At 44.9% G+C, this 26,031-nt stretch overlaps 1 protein-coding gene and 1 long non-coding RNA gene across 4 annotated transcripts in view; both read left to right on the forward strand.

Annotated features, from left to right (window-relative positions):
• Positions 1–26,031, forward strand: part of NEDD4L (NEDD4 like E3 ubiquitin protein ligase) — a 342,440-nt gene that overhangs the window by 43,910 nt on the left and 272,499 nt on the right. Inside the window, exons 1-3 of one of the 3 annotated variants that reach the window (XM_045021771.1) lie at positions 13,076–13,105; positions 14,164–14,295; positions 16,261–16,395. The exons of 1 other annotated variant lie outside the window; for it this stretch is intronic. In XM_045021771.1, coding sequence (XP_044877706.1) covers positions 14,164–14,295; positions 16,261–16,395 — 267 coding nt within the window. In that variant the 5' untranslated portion in view covers positions 13,076–13,105. Of the gene's footprint in view, positions 1–13,075; positions 13,106–14,163; positions 14,296–16,260; positions 16,396–26,031 lie in introns of those variants that run through there. One more of the 3 variants, XM_045021772.1, reaches the window with a different exon arrangement.
• On the forward strand, positions 11,313–13,063 carry LOC123373037. Its single transcript, XR_006580533.1, has 3 exons — positions 11,313–11,662; positions 12,435–12,511; positions 13,031–13,063. It is a non-coding gene; the product is annotated as an uncharacterized LOC123373037 (long non-coding RNA).

Raw genomic sequence — 26,031 nt, forward strand, 5'->3', positions numbered from 1 at the left:
GATTGATGTCAAGCCAACTAGACTACAGTTATCCTGGCCATCCTACTTATCCTTTTTGTATACTAGAACAACATTAGCACTCTTCCAGTGTTCTGAAATTTCTCTGGTATTGAGAGCTTATTAAAAATTAATATAAATGGGCCAGAGATCTCCTCAGCCAGCTGTTTCAGGATCCTTCTGTGCTAGTTATCCAGGCCTTCCAATTTAAAAAATATCTATCCCTTGTAGATAACAATTAAGGGTAATAAATTCTTCATTGTGCTAAGGTCCACAGGTCAATTGAGTCCTTCAGCCTGCAACCTGTTTTTTGGGGGAAAAACTAGTTCTACCAGTTGCTGGTAGCAGGTGAATACCCAATCTCCTGAATCTCCCTTCTGGAGATTTTTTTTTTTCCCACCTGCCTTTCCCTAGTGGCAGTGATTCAGCCAGACCTCCCAGCTGCAGAGCTTCTCTGAGAGAGATTCCAAACTTTATATCAAATCTAAGAATTATTAAAATGAATTGTTAGACTGTCTAGTTCCTGGCCATGTCCTCGGGCTGTGTTCCCCAGTAGGGGACGTAGAGGGGAAGCAGAACCGAGTCAGAGGCATTCGCAGTGGCTGGTGTCCAGCAGGCGTCAGGGAGCGAGCTAGGCAGGCAAAAGGATAGGTCTGCGTCTCCTGATTTACCTCCTTCCCCATTATTGAGTGCCTCTTTGGGGAGTCTGGGCATCTCTGTGGGTGTAGTGCAGTTCCCCAAGCCCAGTCTGGGTCTAGTCACCTCCCCATGCTCCCCCAACTCAAAAGGAGCCAGAAGGGCAGCACACCAGATGGAAGATAGCGCTTGCATCCCTATAGCCGGCACCAGCAGCACTGCCTCTGATTGTGGAGCTCAGCCACCACCTCCTGCTCCTTTCATGTCATGGAAGGGCATCAGATGCAGCATGGACGCTGCCAACATCAGAGTGCAATAAGGGTTCTTCAGGCCCAATTCCCTCCCCCTGCTGCCAACTCTGTAACACCCATCCCCACTCCATCCCAATGACTCCTACTGATATCCCAGGTTGGGGCCTCTCAGAGAGATGCAGACCCACATGGACCCCATACAGTAGAGGGGTGGAGCTTCTGGGGAATCTATCCTTAAACCCCCAGGCCAGTAACCTTCTTGCAAGTCACAGAAGAGGTCCATGTATGGGAGGGCAGACAAGAAGGCCAGCCTCTTTGAGAACAGGGAGGTTACTCTGCCCCACTCCCACTTCTTACAGGAACAAACTCCCAAAGAGAAAATAAATAAAAGCAGCACCTGATCCTCTTGCTCACCTTCCTAGAGTGTAGCATGGCACATCAATGTAGAAAAGACCAGACCACAGACAGGTGCTGATACCTGTGGGTGTGCACACGCTCCAAAAGGGAACTCTCCTTCCTTAGGGAAGAAGAACCCACTGCCCAGTCCAAACAGAGTTAAAGGATCAAACAGTCAAATACCCAAAATAAAACACAAACAAAGCCAGGCAATAGACTTTCAGGCAGAGTAATAAGTTCTGTGGAACTATGCTTAGGTGATCTCTACAAGCTATTGATGTATGTTTCATAGGTTTTATTATTAATAATAATAAAGACCATCTGGGACCATTAGATTATCTAGTCTGACTTCTTGTATCTCATAGGCTAATAGTTTTCACCCAGAAACCTGTATGTTCTGCCCAATAAGTTGAGTTGTACTAAAGCATTTCAGGTTTCAATACCCATTTAGTTTATATGCCACAGACAGAGAAAAGGAGAGACTGAGGTGCCTCCAATGTCAGAGCCCCTATGATAGTTGGCACTTCAAGTAATGGAAGTGCCCAGATGATCCTTGCTCGCAAATCAAGCCCCAGGCTGCAGATGGAGGTGAACCCTTTCCCTCTCTTCAACCCTCTACCCCACAAGAAACACACACAGTGGCACTGGAACAGTTTCTGGAGTGGGGATGCTGAGCTGCACTCCTTTTACCCCTGTTTGTGCCCCTCACCGCCCCCTAGAGTGGGGGCCAGGAGTAGGGCTGTGGCTCTGGAAGTGGGGAACACAGACAGGGGTAAGGTGGCAGAGGCTGGGGTCACAGCTGGGGCGGGAGTGGACCCCTGGGTGTGAGATTGGCAGCTGGGACCCTACATGCAGGGCCAACAGCCGGTCGGGACCCTGGGGCCGGCGGTGGGCTGGGATGCTGGTGTCTGGGATGCTGGCAGTCAGTGTGCAAAACCAGGGAGTGCCGTAGCACCCCCTGTACCCCTACTTCCCATGGCTATGGAAACACACACTGGTCCCTACTAATCTGACCTGGGGAAAATTCCTCCCACCTCCACATCTGCTGATGAGCATAATCCTAAACATGTGAGCAAAACACACCAGCCAGGCATCCAAGAGTATCTACTATACTCCCTTCAAGCACTGATCCCTCTTGCCTAGTATCCTCTCTCCAGCTCTGGCCAATGTCTCTAATGCTTTAAAGGAAGGTTCCTCTTCATCCCAGAGAATAAATCTGGCCAATTATGTATCGGAGAAGGAAGTCGCCATCCCTCCCTTGCATCTCCCAGGTGCATGAGGAGAGATGCTTTAATCCAGTTTGTGGGAGGAAATTTATGGACTCTGTGTGGAGCTGGCACCAGGGGGGCGGGGTACGGTCAGGGTGGGTGGCTTCTTCCAGCCTTTGAACTTTAATTGATGAAGCCTCATTCATCTCCTTACTTCATGGGGAGAACAAGACTGCCTGCATTGCCATCAGCATGCTCCTAATACCTGCAGCTCTGCACTAAGATGACTATACCAGGGGTAGGCAACCTATGGCATGTGTGCTGAAGGCAGCACATGAGCTGATTTTCAGTGGCACTCACACTGCTTGGGTCCTGGCCACAGGTCCGGGAGGCTCTGCATTTTAATTTAATTTTAAATGAAGCTTCTTAAACATTTTAAAAACCTTATTTACTTTACATACAACAATAGTTTAGTTATATGTTATAGACTTATAGAAAGAGACCTTCTAAAAACATTAAAATGTATTACTGGCACGCAAAACCTTAAATTAGAGTAAATAAATGAAGACTCGGCACATCACTTCTGAAAGGTTGCTGACCCCTGGACTATACTATACCAAATCTCATGCTTCATGGCTTCGCTGGTCGCCTCAGGGGTCAGAAAGAAAATTCTGCCAGACTAAAAGACTGGGAAAGTATCAGGCTGTTGTTCCCAGGTACTGCAATGATCACCATGCCCAGACATCCAGCCAGTTGTTTCCAGTTACTGCTGCAGGTTGCCAGGCCTCCTACTCATCATCACCACCTCCTCCTAGCAGCTGGCTGTGGAGTGACAAGAGGGCAGCAGCTGAGATGTGGCAGAACAAGCAGACTGTGAAGGGTTTCTTGGCTCACTAGTTAGTCTTTTGCTCCCTCCACCTCTGGCTTCCATTGTACGAGGTCAAAACGTCTTTCAGTTTGCAACTGTCTGAATTCAATCTACCTTCAGTCATGACAATAAATGTGGCTGTCCAGGGCCATCCCTAGGGAGGTGCGGGGCCCGGGACAGAGGCATCAAGTTTCTATCTGCCAGGGGGTGCTCCGCCCTGCCCCCACTCCAACCTTTTCCCCTGGCCCTGCCCAAGCCTGCCTTTTCCTGTCCCCACCCCACCTCTTCCCTGCTGAGTTCCGCCCCCTCCCCCGAGTGCACTGTGCCCTCGCTTCTCTCCTCCAGTGCCTCCAGACTCCGTGAAACAGATGATCGGCAGTAGGCCCTGGGAGAGAGGGGGAGGCACTGGGGGGAGGGAAAGTTGGTAGAGGGGGTTCCTCGTCCGCCCGCCTCACCTTCTAGCCTGCCTGCCCACAAAGCGCAGGGCCCCCCAAAGCACAGGGCCCGGGGTGGTTGCTCTGTGACTGTCCAGTACATGGTCTAAACAATCTGGAGTTTAATAGGCAAAGCTTAAACAACAATATGATTTTAATAGTCTGTTACGAAAACAATTTAAATCTAATCACTTGCTAGTGCTTTTGCAAATTCTACCTTGCCAGTGATGTTGAAGTCTTGGTGATGTCATGGTACAGAAGGTTTTGACTTCCTTATTTTTTGTTGCTTTTAGCTGTCTTATTGCTGCTGCTGGCTGGCTTTTAGAGGTGTTATCTTGAGGCGTGCTGGTATCAACAGGCTAAACGGAGAGTGTAAGCATTAGCATGAGTGCAAATATGTGTAAGAGTAAGAGCATCAGACAGTGTGTAAGCATGAGGTGTTCATCAGGGTTTAGGAGTATGAGAATTCCGAGGAATTCCCCCCTGCCCCCCATCCTCTCGCTGAAGGTGGAAAAGACATCTTTCGGGGACTTCACTGGATTCAAATATCAGGGGGGTTGTATCAACATGTAGGAGGGTTGTAATTTTTCTATTCAATGGTTATATTGCTTCTCTCTTTGTGTCAGGAAACTGAGAACATCTGTAAGTTAGTTTTAACACTTCCTTTTATTCATTCCCTTTTCTGAGAGAGCCATTTAGTTTGATCAGGGATTAATAGGAGTTGAAATTATATGTCAAATGAGTCCAAACACTCCTATTTTCATTAAAGTCTTCCAGCTCATAAAATAGTTTTTAAAAATTTAAATGATTTGTAAAGAAAATATTTAAATGTACCTGGTTAAAGAAGCTATTGTCCTTTCTTGCCGTCCTTGGAGAGGTGGTTCTTCTCCTCCTAAGTTTGGTAAAGAGTTGCTTAAGCATTGCCAGATAACTAACTCCCCAACTACCATACATATTTTTATACTCAAATGGCTTCTTATATTTGTAAACCATTATAGGATCAAATGACCTTGCTATATTTATGCATAAAATATATTATACACGTAACATTGATGTCAGGCAGTTAAACGAAAGGTTTGGATTTAGATACAAATTATTTGCAAATAAACACCTCAAAGGAAGCTTATGCCATCTAAATCATTTGAGGGACAACTTAAGGTTTTTTAACATGAATTAGAGAGAACCAATATCTTAACCTTTTTCACCCAGAAATGTCCTTGAAGCTTAAAGAGTGAAGACATTAGAGTGTTTATAACCTAAATTGGTTTCAGTAAGAATATTTTTGGATTTCATCATATAGGTTTAAAACTAAATGGCTTTCTCCTTCAAAAAGAAGTGAGTGAAGAAAGCTCACTTTCACAACCTGGTGTATAGCTCTGATAACCTGTCATAAGCATCATTACTCTTTGGACTATCCTGAATAGAGAGCACCATCCCATTCTTTTACACAAGCAGGTCTTTGTAAAATATCATTACCTTGAGATAAAGATGTTGTCCATACCAAACTGCTGTCTGGTCAAAGAACAGGACACCTGTTTTTCGTACAAGACTATCTTGTTGGTTTGCCTTTTGACTAAATGGTTGCTAGACTTAAAACCTACCATTGAAGTATACGTATAATTTGTAATTAGAATCTATCAAATGTTCTATACAACACATAGATAGCAATAAACTAACTTATTAACGTCTTTCAAACTATGTGAACTCTCATTTTCTAAGCACGTGTGTGAAAATAATTGTACTTCCTAAATTCAGTTGTCAAAGCAAAGTCAATATTGGCATAATTTTTTATTCTGATTTTGGATTAATAATAACCATTTTGCATCAATATTGAGATCTGCCCCTGAAATCAGCTTTTGAATGGTATAGAGAACCAGTTTAGAAATATTAGTTATTGCACTCCTAAAAGCATTAGCACCTCTGCTTATAAAAGGTTTACATCTATGATAGCAATTGTTTTCTCAGAAGCTTCTTAATGAGTGACACTCCCTGAGTAATGGACAGTGGCTTAGAGGAACATGCCCTGCAAGGGCCGTGAGTTAGATCATCTCCTCTGGGGTTTTGTGTTGTGTACACACGAGGTAATCTGTAACTCTCACAACCCCCTTGCCTCACTATTGCTTGGGGTCTGTAATGCGGATCATGGTGCAATATTTTATATACTAGATCCATGTTACAATGTGCCATAATGTGAACCAGACCAGCAATACCACGTAAGGTCTGCCTGTGTGAAAATGATGGTTGTTCTGTTAGTGTGAGGAGGAAAGAAAGGGTTGGTCAGAGGTGTGCAGTATGGGGATGCAGGGGGATTTTCAGCTCCGTTCCACAAACCCCTCACATTTGTCCTATCCCTCCCCTCTCCCATATTTCTGCAAAAATGCCTGCACAGAGCTCATCAGTCTGAGGGGCCTCTGCCAGTGGCTGGCTTTCTGTGGAAAGGAGTAGGGATTCTGATCCCTCAAGGTACATATGCACTTCTCTTCATGTTGGAGCATGTTGGCACAGCTGTCACTACAACTAATCCCTCTGCCCTTCAAAACCACTACACCCAAGATACTGAACAGCAGTTGAAGTACCTGCAGATAAATGCAAATATTAACATCCGTGGAACACAAACAACTGCATGTTCTCTTAATTGTTCCTACTTGTGCCCACTCATTATGACAGCACTTCTTTTGAGCCGTTCCCAGGTGCTACTGCAAGCTCAAGATCTGCAAAAGGATTATGTGGGGGGCAGAGCTCAGCCAAAAGGGGATTTAGAGGCTTGTAGAGGTAACATAAGGAGACTGACAAAGGCGTGTGCAGCACATTTCATTAGGGTGTGCACCCAGGGAATTTTTTTTTGTTTTTTACGGCAAACATCAAAGGTGGAAGTGTAGGGTGTGGGAAGGGGTGCAGTGTGCAGGAAGGGGCTCAGGGCAAGGGATTGGGGCAGAGGAGGTGTGCAGGGTGTATGAGGGGGCTCAGGGAAGGGGGTTGGGGTGCAGGGTGTGGCAGGGGCTCAGGGCAGGGAATTGGGGTGTAGGATGGATGTGGGGTGCCAGCAGGGGGCTCAGGGCAGGTGGTTGGGGTGCAGATGGGGCTCAGGGCAGGGAGTTGAGGGTGGGATGCAGGAGGGGTGCAGGCAGGGGGCTCAGGGTAGGGAGTAGGGGTGCAGGGAGTTGGGTTGCAGGAGTAGTTCAGGCTCAGGCCCAGCGCTGCTTACCTGCAGCGGCATGTTCCCTGCCTGGCTGCCCTGGCCGCTCACCACATCCTTGCGTGGCCCCTGGGGGGCCCACAGTGCTACATGCGCTGCCCCTGCCATGCCTCTAGGTACCTCCCCGAAGCTCCCATTGGCCGTGGTTCCTGCGGGGAGCGGTCCCCCCCCCCCCCGCATGCCTGTGGAGACTGAGTGACTCGGTAGACAGGGAGGGATGTCACCTTGTATCTGGCGGGGTTGGGGGGGGGGGCAGGAAAAGGATAATTACCTTACAGGGAGAAGCCAAACAATCCTAGCTGATGTACTACAACTGCAGATACATTCAGCCAAAGAATACCAGCAGGGAATGCTACATTTTCAGGGCATGGACATAAGCAGACAAACCAACCGTTCACCGATGAGTACAATACACAGTAACTGAAAACCGCTAATCACACCCAGTAGATGTATTCCAACAATTTCAAAGTGCCTAACGGGTAGATCTAGCTATACCCGGCCTTTGATTAACTGTCACGCACATGCCACAGAGAACGCACACTCCGAGTGGGGCAATATCTACACCTTTTGGCTGTACTCCATGTTTACAGCAAGATGACACGCAGGGGCAACATACCTCATCAAAACACACGTTCCAGTGACAATCCCGCGTGCTCTCCTATTCTGCCTCCAAAGCACATACAACCTGCTATGCCTTTGAAACGCACATGCACACATCTCTCTTAAACAAGATTTTTGTAAACCGGCACACAGACAACACAGTATCTAAAATTTAACCCAAAGCTAATTTTGGGGGCGGGGAGGGGTGGGAAGTAGTCTTGGGAACTGCATTTCTTGGGGATAAAAACATAGCCTTTCTGAAAAATCTTGAGAATAACTGTTTTTGGCAGAGTTAAGTTTGCCCATTGGTGCTGTGTGCCCTTTCAGAATGTTGTGTGCACCTATCTTAAAACTTCTGAAAACTAAAAAAAATCCAAAGCTGAGATACACACCTTGCCCACTATGGATATTTACTCTGCCCTCTTTGAGAGATGTTGTAACATGCACCTGCTACGTAACACTTCTGTAACAGAGCACATGAGCATTGTAGGACAAAGCCGAACACTTTCTGCTTGTTAAGGCAAAACTTAGGGTTGGGTCAGGGGTGGGGACTAGCAGCTGCCTACACTCTGATACAAAGCCTATACACAATCCATATCAGACTTGCAAATCCCTTTACTCTTGCCCTTAGTATTCCTTCTGAGATGCTGCCTTCGTTTACCTCTCACTAAGCCCTGAAGATCAATGTCATGTATGCTACAAAACAAGTGGCGAATTAGCCACTGGGCCAATGGGGACTGTGCCCAGGGGCCTCAGCCAACTGGGGCATCCCCGGGCCCCAACTTGCTCCACCCGGTCCCTTGTAGAAGTGCGGGCAGGTGGGGCAGGGCAACTCCCCGCACCCTGACCCCGCTCCCTGGCAGAAGTGCTGGGCAGGAAGGGCAAGCCCCCGCCCCCACACCTCCACCCTGTTCCCCAGCAGCAGCGCCGGGTGGGGCAGGGCAAGCTCCCCATGCCCTGACTCAGCTCCCCGGCAGGAGCGCTGGGCGGGGCAGGGCAAGCCCCCCCCCCCCGACCCAGCAGCCTGGTGAGGAAGGGGGGGGGGAGTGTTCCTGCATGTGGAAGGGGTGGGGAGGGGCCCCCACTTGCCCTGGCCCAGGGCCCTACAAACCCCTAATCTGCTTCTGTTCAAAACTGCTGACAAATACCCATGGCAAGGAGACGTTCTCATGCACCTCTATTGACAAAATGTATGTAACTGCTGAAATGAGGCATACCTTTGACAGTACATATGTGCTTCTCCTCATATCACTGACAGTTCTGTCAACCTGCTCCAACTAATTCCTCTGGTGTTCAACACAATTGTACCTAATAGAGTGACTGTCAATTGGAATGCATGCTGATAAATGTTAGAATTCAAAGGCATAGAATACAATAAAACATGACAAGTTCTTAGGGGGTATGTCTACACTACCCGCCGGATCGGCGGGTAGTGATCGATCTATTGGGGATCGATTTATCGTGTCTAGTGTAGACATGATAAAATCGATCCCTGATTGCTCTGCCATCAACTCCGGAGCTCCACCGCGGCGAGAGGCGGAAGCGGAGTCGACGGGGGAGCGGCAGCGGTCGACTTGCCGCCATCCTCACGGCCAGGTAAATCGACCGAAGATACGCCGACTTCAGCTATGCTATTCGTGTAGCTGAAGTTGAGTATCTTACGACACCCCCCCCCCACACACACACACAGTGTAGACCTAGCCTTAGTCTTTTCTCATATCTTCGTGTCTACCTATTATGGCACCACCTTTACTGAGCCAGTCCTGGTGGCTACTGGTAGATCAAGAAGGGCAGAATTAAGGCTGTGTTGTGGAGGTAGTGAGTGTTTCCTGACCCTTTTAAGGTTGTTAATGTTTCAATTAATGGCCAATTGATCTCACTATGATAAGTCTCCTTCCCGCCCCCCTGGGGCAGAAATCAGGCTACGCAGAACTAACACTATGGAGTTGAATATCTTATGGGGAGTCTCAGGCTGGATGACAGGGACATTCACGCTGAGGGCAAAGTAAAACCTTAGATACCTTTATTAAAATAATGGATAAAGCTAGACAAGGCCCTAGCCACATAACCTCAATATTGTATTATCTCTGTCTTATCTGTGGCATCACGCTATGTATAGGCTCTTAGAATTGCATACTCAAACCCTTTGTTGAGGATCTGGTGGTAAGAGACAAAAGAACTAGCCCTCTCTCTGGCATGGTCCAAGTTCCTCAGTGAGTTGAAGGGTCAAGTAGTAGCAAAGCAGACAGCAGTGGAAGAAGACCAGGAAAGATGAAGCCCCGGACCACGTGGTGACTGCCCTCTTATAGGGTGTGAGCATCATTTGCTCAGGCTCAGTCTTCCATGCCCATATTTTGCCTTTTTCATCCACATAATACTGAGATGTACTTATTCCATAGGTTAACATATTGATAGGTGCAACCGACATTTCAGCTCATTACCATACCCATCACCCCTAGCTTAAGTGGACTTTGTGGTTATTACTTATATGTTCCTTGCGGTAGCACTTACTGGAACATTCTAACTCCTACCATTGAGCAAGTTCTCCTTAACTCCCAAAATCTAAAAGTAACCATTAGGCCATTAATCTAGGCCAAGGGTTATGGCCTACTTGACCACACTTATGCTAACTTATCCTTCAGCTAATAATCTTACAGGATACAGGCCTGTAGATTTCTTGTGGGCTGAATATAATGAAAGCAGCTAAATATAATGAAGGCAAGCCAGTGAATATAATAGGCAAGCTTGCCCTATGGGCTACATGAGTACCTTAAACCTGAAAACCAGGAAATAGTTTAAATATAGGTTCACATGTTCTGGAACAACACAAGGTGGCACTGGACAAGCTCAACTCTGCTTTAACAGGGTTGTGGGGTTTTTTTTGCCTTGTTTTGTTGAAGTTAATTAATCTAAGGAATTTAGCTAACCTGCTTTAATAAACAAACTCTGAAACAAGTTCTTTACAGTTCAACTGAATTTTCAAACTGATGAGTTCCGTTAGTCAGTCATCCAAAGATAGGTGTGTATGGACCATTTATAAATCTAAATGATAGCATGTTTTTGTAAAGGTAACTGGTTTGTACTTCAAGCTGTAATTATGGCTTTTCATTAATCAAAAAGTTTCATAATAGTCCAAAGCAATAGTCAGTACTGTAGGGGTCTCTGTCTCTCTGCTGCAAAAATAGTATTGCTCAGACTAGCCAATTATGTAAAAAATTACTTGTTCAGGCCCATTGCCAGACAAGGTGAGTCAAGGGGAAATTGGTCTGCCAAAAAAAAAAAAGCAAGCTTAACTTCATCCAGAAGAGGTTAGTACTCACTAGACACCACAGATATCAACTCTGCCCAGCTCACGTCCAAAAATGCTTTGATCTAGATTTCTAAATACATTTTCATCTATTTGGAGTTCTATACACGTTGTATAAAACTTTGCTATGGATAATGCGAAGGGCAAAACTCTCTCTGTTCCCCTTCTCTCTCTCTCCCACCCCCTGCAAAACAAAGCACAAAAAACCCCAAACAAACAACAATAACCAAAACCCAAAGGAATATTCTGGCTAAAATATAATTAACCTATATGTATACACAGAATATACAGATTTGAATATCTGGACATATACTGCATCAGAGGAGTGATAGAATAGCCATACTAAAACCAGCACTTTATAATTTTAAAATCACCTAAATTTTTGTATTCTGCTATATAATTCCTTTCAACATTGCAGGTAAAGTCACTAGTTTCAAAAGAGGAACTGGTGAAGATGACTGTGATGGGGTGTACTTGGCCTTTGAGACTCCCTACAGGAGACCCTGCAGTCCTCCTATACCCTGCCCCAGGAAGCAGCGAAGTGGCAGGAAAGGAGCAGCCACTCAGAGCAGAGCAAGCTCAGATAAAGAGAGCTGCAGGGCCTTAGCTGGTCAGTTCTTAGCTGGGATCAGAGGAGTGAAGAGGGGTGCTGCTCTCTGACCTGGAGATGGAGAAGAACCTGAGGACGTTGGCCCTGACAGAGGGCTGGAGATAAGAGGCCCAGTAGAAAGAGGCCCAAGGGAACAGTAGTGATGGATTGGAACAAGCAGTATGTGGCTAATGTGTGTAGGGTCCCTGGGTTGGAACCCAGAGTAGTGGGTGGGCCTGGGTTTTCATACCAGCCACAGGTAAAGTGGTATAAACCCCAGGAAGGGGGAAGGGCTTATTTGGGAGCCTGAACAAAGGGACTGAATTTAAAGGGCCCAGAGCCAGCATTGAGAAGACCTTAGCAAGGGAAAATAGACTATTAGTTATTGGACTCATTAATACCTGGGGAGGGGTTCATTTGGACTTGGCCAGAGGGTCAAGCCCCCTACTGAAGACCAACTGAGGTCATCCAGGAGCTTGCAGGGGGTGGCAGGGACAAGAAGAGGAATGCAGTATCTTGCCTAGCTCGAGTTAAGTGCCTCTTTACAATGAGGAAGAACATGGTTTTCTTTAATCTCTGAGAGACCATCTATTACTCAATTGAAGGAGCATTTTAAAAGAGAATCTTTCATTCTTACACCATTCCACCACAGCGATGGTTCAGAAAACTGCAGCCAAGTATGTCCCCAAACAAAATCATAATAGGAAGGGGGGGGGGGGAAGCACAAATTGATGCTCTTTGAGGAAGGGTGACCATGGTAAAATATGCAATTTATGTTCACACTGCATATTGATTAAAAGGTTGGGTATAAACTAGCTGCAGTGAACTGCAGTTTTTATTTAAAGAGAATATTGTATGTGACTCTGTATATTTCAGTGATCATCTGGTGATTTGAAGACATTGGTTTTGTTTTTCTTTAAATCCCTATATCATTATCCATTGATTGATGCAGATCTTCAGTCACTCGTCTCATGAACACTTGGAATACAGAACAGTCATCTCCATAGACACAGCAAACTTCAGCAAAGGGTGAAATATCTAATGAAATGACATTGATATGTTCTTATAAGCATTTGAGTGATGCTTTTTTGACATATTCAGATTTAAAACAATCTCGTGGCCTAAGTTAGGATAAGAGCCCAGGTATATAGTTTTGCTTAGTTTGTTGTTGCCTCATCAGATTTACTCAGAATTGTGTTTTTCTGTTTTGAGACATGCCATAATGTTGGGAAGAAACAAAATTTTACTAGTTTTAAACAATAAGGGTGAAAATCTGATACTTATCATGGCAACATTCAAACTCATGAAGCATTACAAACTCATGAAGCATATACATAAACAAGAACTCGCCCTCACTCCCTAGCAATCTCACTCAAAGAAAGAAAAAACATTTTTATGCAGTAATGGTAGTAGGACAGCACTCTGTCAAGATAGCCTTGGTAAAATGGTTTTAAAATGTAATGTAATATAAATTTCCATTGTACATAGATAGTACAATTGCAAAAGAGTAAGTAAGTAAGGAATTTCTCTCCCCTCCCCCCCCCTCAGATTGACCAAGACACTGAGGGGTTTTCGCCTTCCTCTGCAGCCTGAGGCACAGGTCACTTGCAGGTTTAAACTAATGTAAGTGGTGAATTATCTGTAAGTTGTAGTCTTTAAAGCATGATTTGAGGACATCAGTAACTCAGCCAGAGGTGAGGGGCCTATTTCAGGAATGGGTGAGGTTTTGTGGCCTGCAATATGCAGGAGGTCAGACCAGATAATCACGATAGTCCAGAGGTGGGTAAACTACGGCCTGTGGGCTACATCTGGCCCACGGGACCCTCCTGCATGGCTCCTGGCCTGGGAGGCTACCCCGGCCCCTCCCCTGCTGTTCCCCCTCTCCCGCAGCCTCAGCTCACTGCACCACTGGTGCAATGCTCTGGGCGGTGGGGCTGCAAGCACTTGCCAGGCGGCGCAGCTGCAGAGCCGCGGCCTGACCCAGTGCTCTGTGCTGTGTGCTGGCATGGCTGGCTCCAGCTAGGCGGCACGGCTGCCTGTCCTGGTGCTCTGGGTGGTGCAGCTGTAGCATCACCAGTGCTCCAGGCAGTGTGGTTAAGGGGCAGGGAGGAGGTGGGGTTGGATAGAGGGCAGGGGAGTTCGGGGTGGGGGCGGGGGTGTGGATAGGGGTTGGGGCAGTCAGAGGGCGGGGAACACAGGGGTTGAATGGGGGGTAGTGGTCCGGGGGGAGGGGCAGTCAGGAAGGAGAGAGGGAGTTGGGGGGGGGCAGTCAGGGGCAGTTAGGGAGAAGGGGTGGTTGGATGGGGCAGGGGTCCTGGGATGACAGTCAGGAATGAGAGGAGGCATTGGATGGGGTGGTGGAGAGGTCTGGGGGCAGTCAGGGGACAGGGAGAGGTGGATGGGGTAGGGAGTCTCGGGGGGGACGTCAGGGGGCGAGAAGCAGGGGGGTCGGATAAGGGGTGGGGGGCCGAGCCACATCATACAATTTTGGAAACCTTTTGTGGCCCTCTGGCCAAAAAGTTTGCCCGCCCCTGTGATAGTCCCTTCTGACCTTAAAGTCTGAGTCTAACCTCTTGGGGTTAACTTTTTTATAACTGAAACCTTAAAAACAAAACAAAACAAAAACCAACTTGCAACACTGACGCCTGCATTCAAATGTTGATTTATTTCCTTTATCTCAGATGTTATCATACTTGGACTGCCTGCAGGAAATGTCAGTAAAATGGCAGTTCTTGTTGAAAGATCTGGAGAAAATGGATGTAGCGAATGACTTTTCGGAGCTATTTTGGAAATTCACTTCTATATGTTATTTGGTAAATATATACTTTAGTTTTCTGTGAAGTACAAATTTACTCTGAAAGTGGCGCTGTGTGTGCACGCGCACACATTAACTTCAATTTTTTCTCTTGGTTTACAAGTCAGATGTGTTGGGAGACAATCCATTTTTAAAAATATCACACGTGTCTTTTTTGTTTAGAATGGCTATAATTGAAAAATATTTTACTTTGAGTTTTGATGGCACTTTGTGTTGATTCAGTTTCACTGTCTCCTAGGTATAGTAAACTTCCCCAGTTTTATGGAAGACCCATAAACAAATAGCTATAGGTGGGTGAGGAACATTAAAAAAAAGAACAAAAAACAGTTCTAAAAACACTTGCTGGGGTATCAGTTTGTGGGGATTTCCTGTTTGTTAAACTTCTGTACCCCCTTTCAATTGTCACTGCTGTAAATTCATTCTGAGGAAACAGTCAAACTGGTTTTTCTGGCTTAGAGATCACCAATAACTAAAGATTGTATAGGCTAGACTTTGCTCTCTCTTAAAAAAATTTTGCAACCCCAGTCTTAATGTTGAAAAATGTAACAAACTGGCAAAATTTGGGAAGTTAGACCATAATCTGTTAAGCAAAAGAGAGAGGCACATCTACGCTACAGACCTATATTGGTATTACCACGTCACTCAGAAGTGTGAAAAATACACACCCCGAGTAATATAGTTATACCGACCCCTCCTCCTCCAGTGGACAGCGTTATGTCACTGGGAGAGCTTGGGGAGGCGCTGTATATGAAGACAAGCCCTAAGTCTAGCTGTGCGCAACTACATCTGTGTCGGTTCTGCAGTGGTAACAGGAGTGAAGTAGTGTAAATGTCCTCTCCAAAAAGCATTCATTTCTGGAGAGGACTACAACAGAGAACAGATGTGAGGTGAATGCCTCCTCCTTTCCCCCCCCCCCCCCCGGTGACACCTGGCTTCCTTTGTTCTGTTCTTTTGGTAAGTCCCCATTCTCTCTACTTTCCCTCTTCCTTCAGTTAGGAGGTGGAAGTGCCTTCTTCCTGCTGAGCAGACCCACTTAGGATCTCTTGTCCATTCAAAGTACTATTGTTAATGTCCAATATTCTCCATTGTTTCTGGTCTAGGAGAGACATATGTTCAAGTTGGTCGGATATGGTGGATAGACCTACAGAAGGCTTTCATGATACAATCTCATAATACCAGCCACAATTCAGAAGTTGTACAAACAGAGCCCCAATTCATCACAGTTGGATGTGGCTGCATAAAGTTATAAAATCAGATCAGTGCTCACATAGGATGTTAGCTTCTTTCTAAAATACAGAGTATTGATATTTTATAAGCAGGTTCTTGTAAGGAAATGTCCATATAAAGAGGGATAGTAGCTAAGCTAAGTTTTTCAATATATGGTGAAGTGGATACAGCACTGGACTGGGACTCAGGAGATCTGGGTTCTATTTCTGGCTCTGCACTGGCCTGCTGTTCTGTGGGGCAAGTCGGTTAACTTCTTTGCCTCCGTTTCCCCACCTGTAAAATGGGGATGATGATACTGACTGCCCTTGTAAAATTCTGGGAGATGTGTGGATGAAAGCCCTGTATAAGAGGTTCACTCATCTCTTCTTCCCTTGAAATGCAGGACTGCTGTGACCAAGACTGTTTTAAAAATAATCACTTGTGTGCATTTAGCCTGTGAGCAAGTCTCTTGCCTTCCAAGTCTGTTGCCTGCTAGAAAACTGTCAGCCAGCTCACACGTAATGTGAAAACAATATGCTACTGTTAAATAAGTAGCTACTTAAATGCTTGTTTCTATTAACCATGTTAAAAGTAAGATGACATAGTTCTTCAGATTCTGCTGTCTTCTTAATTATGTGTAATGGTCCAATTCAAGTGCTGGGTGGGAGGCGTAATATATTTAATAAAAATCAGTTATAATTAATGTGTTTAGCAGAGAGGGCTAATGATCAAGCCTGTCAAATATTTTGACCTGCGGGAGTTGAGGTTACCAGTGAAAATTAGTTTGTTGCAACCATACAAGAATCCCTCAGAATCCTGCTCCTCTCCTTTGAAAACCATGAGGTCCAAATCTGACCAGATCCTTTCTCTGCCTCCAGTTCCTGGTGTGATGGTTAGCTAATATTTATTTTATTCAAATATGGGGCTTTTTTTTTTTTTTTTTTAAAGATAGATGCCGTGTCTCTTATATGCTGTGGGGGCCTATTGTATTGGTTAAAACACATTAGGGGCTGGTCTCCATCGCTGCTTAAGACAATGTAACTTAGGGCTTGTCTACCTTACCTGCTAGATTAATGGGCAGCAATCGATCCAGTGGGGTTCGATTTATCACATCTAGTTTAGACTCGATAATTCGAGCGCTCTCCCATCAATTCCGGTACTCCTCCAGGGCGAGAGGCACAGGTGGTGTCGATGGGAGAGTGTCAGCTGTCGACTTACAGCAGTGAAGATACTGTGGTAAGTAGATCTAAGTACGTTGACCTCAGCTACATTATTCACGTAGCTGAAGTTGCGTAACTTAGATCGATTTCCCCCTGCCCCCACAGTGTAGACCAGGCCTTACAGTCGCTCAGGGGTGTGAAAGACACCTCCCTGAGAGACGCAAGTTATGTTGACTTAAGCGCTGTCCACACTGGTGCTATGTTGGCAGGAGATGCTCTCACAGCGATATAATTTCCACCTTTCGCGAAGGTGGAATAATGATGCCAATGGGAGAGTGCTCTTCCATCTGCACAGAGTGTCTTCCCCAGATGCACTACAGTGGCCAATGGAGCACCGTGGTGTAGACTTGCCCAAGGGGAAACTGTATCTTGTCCCAGGTTTTGCCTATTTTCTGTGAGAAAATCCTCAGCTTGACATAGTAGCATTCCCTTCGCACATCAAGAGCTTTGCACTTACAGAAATTACTTTTTTCAGCTGCTCACCACTTGGAAACTGCTCAGGGTGATTTTTTTTTCTTTTCCCCTCTACTAAATTACACTTACATATGTAATTTTTCCCCTCTCCCCAGCCCTTCTCCCTTCATCTTGTGTAAGCCTACACAGTGTTGGCACCCTTCATGAACGCTGAATGCACTTAACAAAACTAATCCAAGTATAAATTTTGCAAAAATTCTCCAGATTGAACTTTTTTTCATTTTGATACCTCTGCTAGGTAAAACTCTTACATTCTGTTGTCATGGGCTGTTAACTATATTAATAGAAAAACAAACAACCGCCCCTCCCCCCAACAGCTGTTCTCTTTCCTGTTAGAAAGACCGATCTATAGCTTAAAAAACCCAAAAGGTACATTCAGCCAGTTTCACAAGTTGCTGCTGATGAAGACACCTCTAATGGGACGTGGATTTCTGTTTTTCTGTCTCAAGTTAAATAGCTCTTGCACCCTGGAGACTTCTGATATCTATTTCCTGTGCTGATGAGATAATAGACTTGGGCTTCATATCCTTAATGCTTCTATCTGTTTTGTTGTCTCACTGGAGAAATGCTGCTTATTAGTTCAGTATACAACTCTGTTAGGTATTGTAGTGTGATCCCAAGAGTGTTGTCACCACAGGAATCTTCGTGCAAGTTCACATTTATATTTGGTGTGATGTTCAGTAAAATATTCTAGAAATGCCCAATGTCAGAGACATCCATGCACAAATTGGGATTTCCACAGAAGTAGTAGTTGGCCATGTGCCTCTTCTCCCCGCATCCTATAAACAGAAAACCTTCCTATACTTCCTATAATGGCAGCTCTCATTGATAGAGAATGCAAACTGGCAGCTATGCTTATAGGTTTATAATATGTTGACTGGCCTTGGCCATGCTCATGGGCTTTCTTCGCCACATCCAGCGTGCAGACACGGAGGTTACAGCTTTATGCTATCTGGTTTTCTCTTCATGCTTTTTGTTTCCTGCAAAGTAGAAGGAGTCCAAGTCGATATGGTTTTATGCATGGTAAAACAACGTAAGGCCTTCTAGGACTGTGAAATTTTGGGAATTTGTTTGAGTGAAAGGTCCTAGGGGTTTTTGGTCTCTGCATACTTTTGTCTTGTCCCTGTGATGACCTTTTTGCATCTTTCTGGTGATTGCCTCTGGGATGAGGCTCTTACTGAGCCAGTTGGAACACACAATTGAGGAAGCTCAACTCCAATTAACATTGCTGTGGTTCAGTGCCCCTCCCAAGTACACTGTCCTACCTTGTGTGGATGATGGGATGCACATGTAACAGTATGTTTTAAGTAAGGGGAAGACCAAGAGATGCTAGAAGTCTAAATTGCAGAGATGGGACCACTCTCTTTACTCTTCACCTTTCTTGAATCTTCTCTAGTTTATGCAGGCTCCTTGTTCCCTTTTTACTGTTGCTTTGTCCTGGAGTCCTCTCTGGTTCTCCTAGTTTTGCTTCAAGATCATGGTCCCTGGTGGTGGGCATATGTTAATTTGAAGATGTGGCAAGTGGCGGTATATAACCTCCCTTCTTATCCCTCCTAGTTTAAGATTGGACTGGACAGAGGCTGTATCTCCTTCTGGTCCAAGCACTCCTGGTTTTCTTACCTGATGACCCTAGGTGTCAGACAGACCATTTGATGCTGGGAACTCGGGTCATAATTTCCCTAGGTCCGTTCCTGTCTGTTCCAGAGCCCTGGTGTGCTTGGTCCACGGGTGCGAGAGTAAGGCTCATTTGATTAAGTATTTTGAGCAGAGAAGGGGTGTTGTGTTGGTCATACCTGTGTCACAACTGTAGCATGCCGATATGGGTCAGTACTGGTTACTTCTTGCATTTGTCTTGTCTGCCACATTCTCTTCTGAAAGACTTAACAAAAGATTTGCGCTCCCTTCAGAGTGGAAATCGGTTTTTTTGTTTTGTTTTAACTCACAGGATCTCTTTCTTTAATTGAACTGGATTAAACTCCCATCCTTTTTGTTTTAGGATTAATTTATATTTTTGGCCATCTTTCATACTTGTTCTTATTTCTCAGTGATAGTTCTGCAACCCTCAAGGGCGGTGGATCAGAAGTTTGCTATTTAAGGTCACATTCCAATGGCCATTTCTCATTTAGAAAAATTGAGGCGTTAAGGGCAGTGTCAAGCGTACTGTGAATTCCCTTTCCATGGGACAAGTCTCTGTGTAGCTTTTTACATTTTTTGTTTAGACTGCCTGATCTAGCTTGACTCCTTTTGTTTCATATTAACTGGCTCTAAATGGGAATGCCTGTAGGGCACTGTTCTTAGTCATTGGAAATGTGTTAGTCAGTCAGCCATCAAACCAGTAAACCACAGTGGGAGGGCATTCAAGCCTGTCCTTTTACAGAGCTGAGCGCATTCTTGGGTGGAGATAGGAAGCCTTAGTGAATGAGGCATATGAATGGGAACCTAATCTCATCTTTAAACTGGGAGCTTGTTGGGGTATATGGAATACTAATCTTGCGGGTTGTTGCTTGGGTAATTATATGTTTGAATAGTGCCTAGCACAACAGCATCTTAATTCTGATGATGCCTCTAGGTGTTGTTGAGACACAAAGAATTAACTATCATATATTCTCATCTTGAATTAAAAGTGGGATGTGTGTGCATGGGTTGAATTATGCTTCAAGCTGCCATTAGTTCTGTTTGCACAGGTTGCTATATAACCTGTCTGAAGAAAGTACAGTACATGTCTTTCTAAAGTAAAATGTACATTTTTGTTGCACTATAACTTCTTGTAATGCATTACTCTGAATGTGGTTATAACATTGATTGGTTTTAGTTCACAAGGCGGAACCAGTGCTAGAATGTTTGGTGCCCTAAAAGTACTAACTGCACTTCCACATGCTGATTGTCTAGCAGACTTGGTGCACAAAAACTAGTCCAGTCTGGTGTCTACACACCAGTACTTTGGAGTAAGTCTTCCAGTTGGGTTGGCAGGCTGGGACTACAAGGGCTCTAAAATCAGTGGTAGAGACAGCACTTGGAATTGCAGCTCGGGCTCTGAAGCTTAGGGACTGTAATCGAGTCACCCCTTAATCCAGGCCCGCACAACTCGTAAAGCGGCAAGGGCCATATTACTCCAAAGAAAGCAGCTGAGGGCCGACCCCCCCCCCCGCCCAGTGCCGCCAAAACACAACACCCCCCGTGCCGCCCGCTCGGTTGGTCATTTCTCCCCCCCTCCCCATGAAATAAGGAGAGGGGAAAAGGGTGACCGTTTGAAGGGATTTTCTGGGGCTATGAACTAAGGCAGGGAGGGGAAAGGGGGGCAGTGTGAAGGGATTGGATGTTACTGTCCAACACACAAACAGGGGCCGCAGGGAGTCCGGGGGGGTGGCGGAGAGGGGGAAGGTCCCTGGACCAGGGAAGGGGGCAGCAGTTAGGGCGGGTGCAACGCGTGCGCATACGTACGTGTCTCCCCTGGGGATTTCCTGGCTGCCCATAGACAGTTCAACCTCCCCCCACCCAATCACTACAGAGGCCACCCTGGGGGCAACCAGTGCAGTAGCCGCCCCACCCCCAACCGAAGAGGAGGTTTGGGGGGTCTTGGCCTAGGTCCTCCCCCTCCCCCCCAAGCTGCGGCTTGAGCCCAGGCCGGGTGCTCCTCCCCTCACTCAGCACTTACTGGCTCTGCTCCCTGACTGCTCCGATCCCTTTCCACACCCCTGCCCCGACAGCCCCTCCCACCCCACCCCACCCAGGACTCCCCTTACCATCATGCTGCTCCAGCTGCTGGCTCCATGTGGAGCCAACCAAACAAGCTGCCCAGCACATAACCCCTTCCCTGCAGAGCGCTGCGATGCTGAGGCGGGGGAAGAAACTGCATGTTTGGTAAGTTGGTTAGTTTTCATTAACTAGTCAGAGGGCCTTTCAGTATATATTTATGAATCTTTAGTCTTAAGGTTGTATGATGACGGTCTAATTTTAATGTATTGGAAATGAAGGTGTCTGTCTTGTATGAACTGCTGAGAAACAAAACGTACAGTAAAGGCTTTGTTTCCCGGCATGTTGGGAAGATGGGGAGTGCTGGTTAACTAAGTTATCTTTACCAATGGAATACCAATTTTCAAAGAATCAGAATACAGTAAAATGAATAAAGTATGACATAGTATACAGGTACTCACCAATCCAGTAGTAGTACTGCCCTGCAAAGTGGTTAATTTCTTGAAGCAAACAGGTAACCTACTGTATAGAAAACTCCTATGACACTACATATGACTGAGCAGTGCATGGCAGATCACCCAGATCACTAAAAATACACTTAACACTAAAAATATACTGAACATAATTTAAATTTTCTTTGGTTCAGAAGGATCTTGCAGTGCCTCAGGGTCATCATTATCAACATCAGTTATTGTAGATGTAGAAGTTGTAGGAGATTGGGCTGAATCTTTAATGACACTATGACACACCCTGGAAGCTGCTTTTTTTAATAAATCCCTTGTCTTCTGCCTCTTTTGCATAAAAGAGTACAGAACATGCAATTGTATAACCTCCTGGGCAGTATACTAGTCCTGGTTACTAGACTGAAGATTTGTATTGGGAGATATCAGAAATGCCAGTTAATGGAGCTTTCTGGTTGATAAAGTTCTAGATAACACAGCTTTTACTGTACTCTGTAACAGAGCAGTTTTTGCCAATTTGAAGCATTCTGTTAAATTGTGTGATTTCATAATGAAGCAGGAACGCTTATTAACCAGTTGAATGTGTAGTACTGCACTTGGACAAGTAAAAGGAGAATCCATTTCTAACTTAATAAACATTGAAATTCATTAAGAGAAACATTCACAACATTCTGATATTAATGTTTAGTTATAATAAAGAACTGTTTTAGTCCATTTTGGGAGACTTAATTTTCCTCTGATCTTGGTACACAATGTTGCTGGAAGGATTTGTTGAATGTTCAAGTACTATTTAAATAACTTCTCTGGTCAGTGCTGTGCTAAAATATCCATAATTTCATTTTAGCCAAACTTAGTGTGTTCTAGGCTTTTAGAAAAAGAAAGTTCAACATTTGGGTTTCCTGGTTGGCTTGCCTCCTACAGGCTTCCCTTTGCCTGTGCAGAGCATGAGTTCCTATGGTACACTGGCACAGGTCTGGAAGAACAGAGGTTGAGAAACATGTGGACATGAGTAATGGTTGCCCTTAATTAGCAGCAAACATCAGGAGAAATCTATCTTGAACCTTTCCCAATTTAGGGTCGGGGGCATGTCGGGGGTAGGGAGAGTGTGTGTGTGTCATTCTAGCAAAAGTGTATAAGATCAACAGAAAAAAATCTCTCCCAAAATGGACTAAAAAATAAGCAGCTCTTTATTATGACGAAACATGAAAAGACAAACCTGCACAACATTCTGACGTTGACATTCATTAATGTTATATTAGGTTATAATTGGATTCCTTTTACTTGTGTATACACATACACTTTATTTTTATGTTTTAAGGTCCTCTAAATTTGCCTCAAGTTGATTTGCGGGGGGGAACAAAGCAAAACTAATTTTCCTTAGTTCATAGGGAACAAAACTAGCTCTTCCAGATTCATCTCTGAAAAGGATGAGTTTAGGAATGGAATTACAGGGATATGTCACAGGATAAAGCATTATGGCCCCTTCTCTCTTCTTTTATCCCCTCCCCAAACCTTCCTCCCAACAAAATCCCCCAAAACTGTATGCTCCAGCTTAATGAATTGCCCAGTGTTCCTGAAAGACATTAATTTGACTTCATGAAAACAATCAAAGGCCCAAAACTTTCTGCCTGAAAATCGTAGAAAGTCTAAAAACAGAAACTGAGAGAGCAACAGTATCTTTTGCTTGGTGGTTTCTTTTGTTTTGTTTTTTTTAAGACCAATTTTAAAAAGAAACCTATAGGGTTGCCAACTTTCTAATCACACGAAATGGAACATGCTGGCCCCGCCCCTGCTCACTACATTTCCCCCTCCCTTGGTGGATCATTCTCCCCAACTCGCACTCACTTTCACTGGGGTGTGGGAGGGAGGTGAGGGCTCTAACTGGGGAGGTGGGGGAGGGGGCTCCAGCCTGGGGCAGGGAGTTGGGGTGCAATAGGGGGTTTGGGCTCTGGCGGGGGTTCGGGCTCTGGGGTGGGGTTGGTGAAGGGTTTGGGGTGTAGGAGGATGCTCTGGGTTGGGGATCAGGAGTTTGGAGGGCAGCAGTGGGGGATCAGGGCTGGGGCAGGAGGTTTGGGCACCGGAGGGGTGCAGGCTCCTGAAGGTGCTTGTCTCAGGTGGCTCCCAGAAGCAGCAGCATGTCCCTCCTCCAGCTCCTACGCCAGGTGCAGCCAGGCAGCTCTGCCCGCTGCCCTGTCTGCAGGTGCCGCTCCTGCAGCTCCCATTGGCTGTGTAGGAGCCAGAGGGGAGATATGCCAGCTGCTTCCTGGAGCCGCGCGGTGCAGAGGTTAGCAGGACAATGCCGCGCAGCAGGCCTGCCAGGCTCCAACTGGACAGTCAACGGCCTGGTCAGTGGTGCGGACTGAGTCACCAGGATCCCTTTTCAACTGGGTGTTCTGGTCAAAAAATGGACACCTGGTCACCCTAGAAACATAGCTTGATTATGTTGGGCTACATGAATGATGCAGTAGATATTGAAATAGTTTTGCACTTCGGGGCACTTGCAGGAAAACATGTGTAGTTCATTTCATAATATGGAAAATGTGTATTAAACTTTCATTCCCATAATTTTGTAAATACTACTAACATATTTTTAATCTATTTTTAAAGAGAACTGGGTCTTTGCTTATTTGTTGGCCATTAATAGAACCTAGTTGCTTTTTAATTTTATTACTTTTTGAGACTGTAAAAAGCTAATTTTGAGCTCAAACGTGAGTTGGTACAGGCTTACTCAAGCCTGTCCTGTAAAATGGCCAGATGAATTATTAAAGCAAAAAATAAAGTTGTGCAATCTGTAATCTGACTGCGCTTCACGAAGTGAGCAGCAGGTTATAGGTTATTCTTTAGCAGGAAGCAAAATTTATCTGCCATTTTTAGGGCTGCAAGAGTACATAACTTCATGTTAATCATTGGTCAAAACAAAACTCAAATTGAACGTGCTTAGCGATAAAATTCACCTTGAACATCTAACCAACATTAAACACTTCATGGTCTCAGAGCTCTACAAGCTGTATGGATAGACTGCATCCATACACAAATGTGCACTCACTCACACACAGTTCTGAAAATTGAAGATACAATAGTTAAAAGTTTTAATATTTAATCTTTTATGTATTAAAATTACATGGAATTGGAGCAAAATATTGTATGTAATTCTTCAGTTGATATATTTTTACTGGTGTAGTTTAATTCTGAGTTCTGTTCCAGAGCCTAGTAACAGAAACTCTTTAATGCTTCAGTGCAGGAGACACAAGTACAACGCCAGGTTTTATTCCATTCCAGGGCTGATTTTAAAGGGCTTGGGAATAGCACATTCAGTCCTGCAGTTGCTCAACTGCAACTCTTAACTGATTAAGGAGTGGCACTGGCTGGCATTTTAAGAAGACCTTGCAAGCTCTGCTGGCTGGTGGATATAACATTGCACTCTCAGGACAAGGAGGATTAAAAAGGTTAGAAAATTCTTGTGTGGTATTGGGATTACCGGGTATTTCTAAAGAAGGGATAGCTTTGGGGGTGAGGGCTTTTTGTGCTATGTGAGAAATGTTTGTGGCAAATGTAGAGTAACAAAATGACAGGAGCTGAGTTGAAACCTGCACAGAGGTTATGAATGTATTCTCCTTAAAATGAGCTGAATGAAATGCAACATAGGAATTGTCAGACTGGGTTCTATCCAAAGTCCATTTCATCCAGTGGTCTGTCTTTGATAGTAGCCAGTACCAGATGCTTAAGAAGAAGATATAAGAATTCCACAGTAGATGGATGTGGGATAATCTGCCACCTGCATTAGTTCTTATCCTGGTCCCTAATAGATGGACATTGGCTAAAGACCTGAACCATGAGGTTTAATATCCCTTCTAGAAGTTTTGTTAGTAGTCACAGTTTTGAATATGTTTGTGGTCTATACCTCAGTGCTGATGGGTGAAAGCCAATCATTCTAACAATAGTTATGTATGCTGCTTTTACTTAGTAAAATCTAGAGACTGAAGAGACTCGTTAGATCCCCTTATTGATCTCCTATGCCAATACAGGACTGTTCACTTTTGTGCTTCAGCCTAGAGTCTTAATGTCTAATAGACACACTGTGATATCATGGTAGTCCTGCTTAAATTTTGAAAACACTCTCACTTTGTTAAATAAATATTTTTTTCTTTGAAATGATGCAGCCCAGAATGAAAATCTAGAGAACCTGTGTCCACACCTTGTTTCAGGTTAAATTTCATATAGCTTGTAAAATCTCAGGGTGGTTTCAGAATGTTGCCAGGTATGTGACTTGTAAAATCTGATCTTTGGCTTTATTTTAAGAGCCAAAGGCAGGGCAGAGTTGAATTATTGTGTTCTTTATGTGGACATAGACTGCTTTGATTTACTTGCTGGATGTTTAGTCCTCTAGAAATTTTGCTGAGGTTTCCTACACTGCAAAATAGGTGGTAGGATTGTATCTTCTACTTACAAAAGGAAAAATGTTGTATAAGTAAGTGATACTGATGTTGTTGTCTGTTGCCTAGCTGACATTTAGTACAATTTATATCACTGTTTTGTTTTGACTTCTTGATTTAGAACAATATTCAACTTTGAATTACAAGGCTTTTATAAATGCACAATCTGTACAGCTGCTGTTCACCTGTTCTACAATGTGTGAGGATGGGAAGCGCAGCTATTCCAGAATGTAACTAATGGGGAGGG

The sequence above is a fragment of the Mauremys mutica genome, chromosome 6, assembly GCF_020497125.1.
Source record: "Mauremys mutica isolate MM-2020 ecotype Southern chromosome 6, ASM2049712v1, whole genome shotgun sequence".
Taxonomy (NCBI): domain Eukaryota; kingdom Metazoa; phylum Chordata; order Testudines; family Geoemydidae; genus Mauremys; species Mauremys mutica.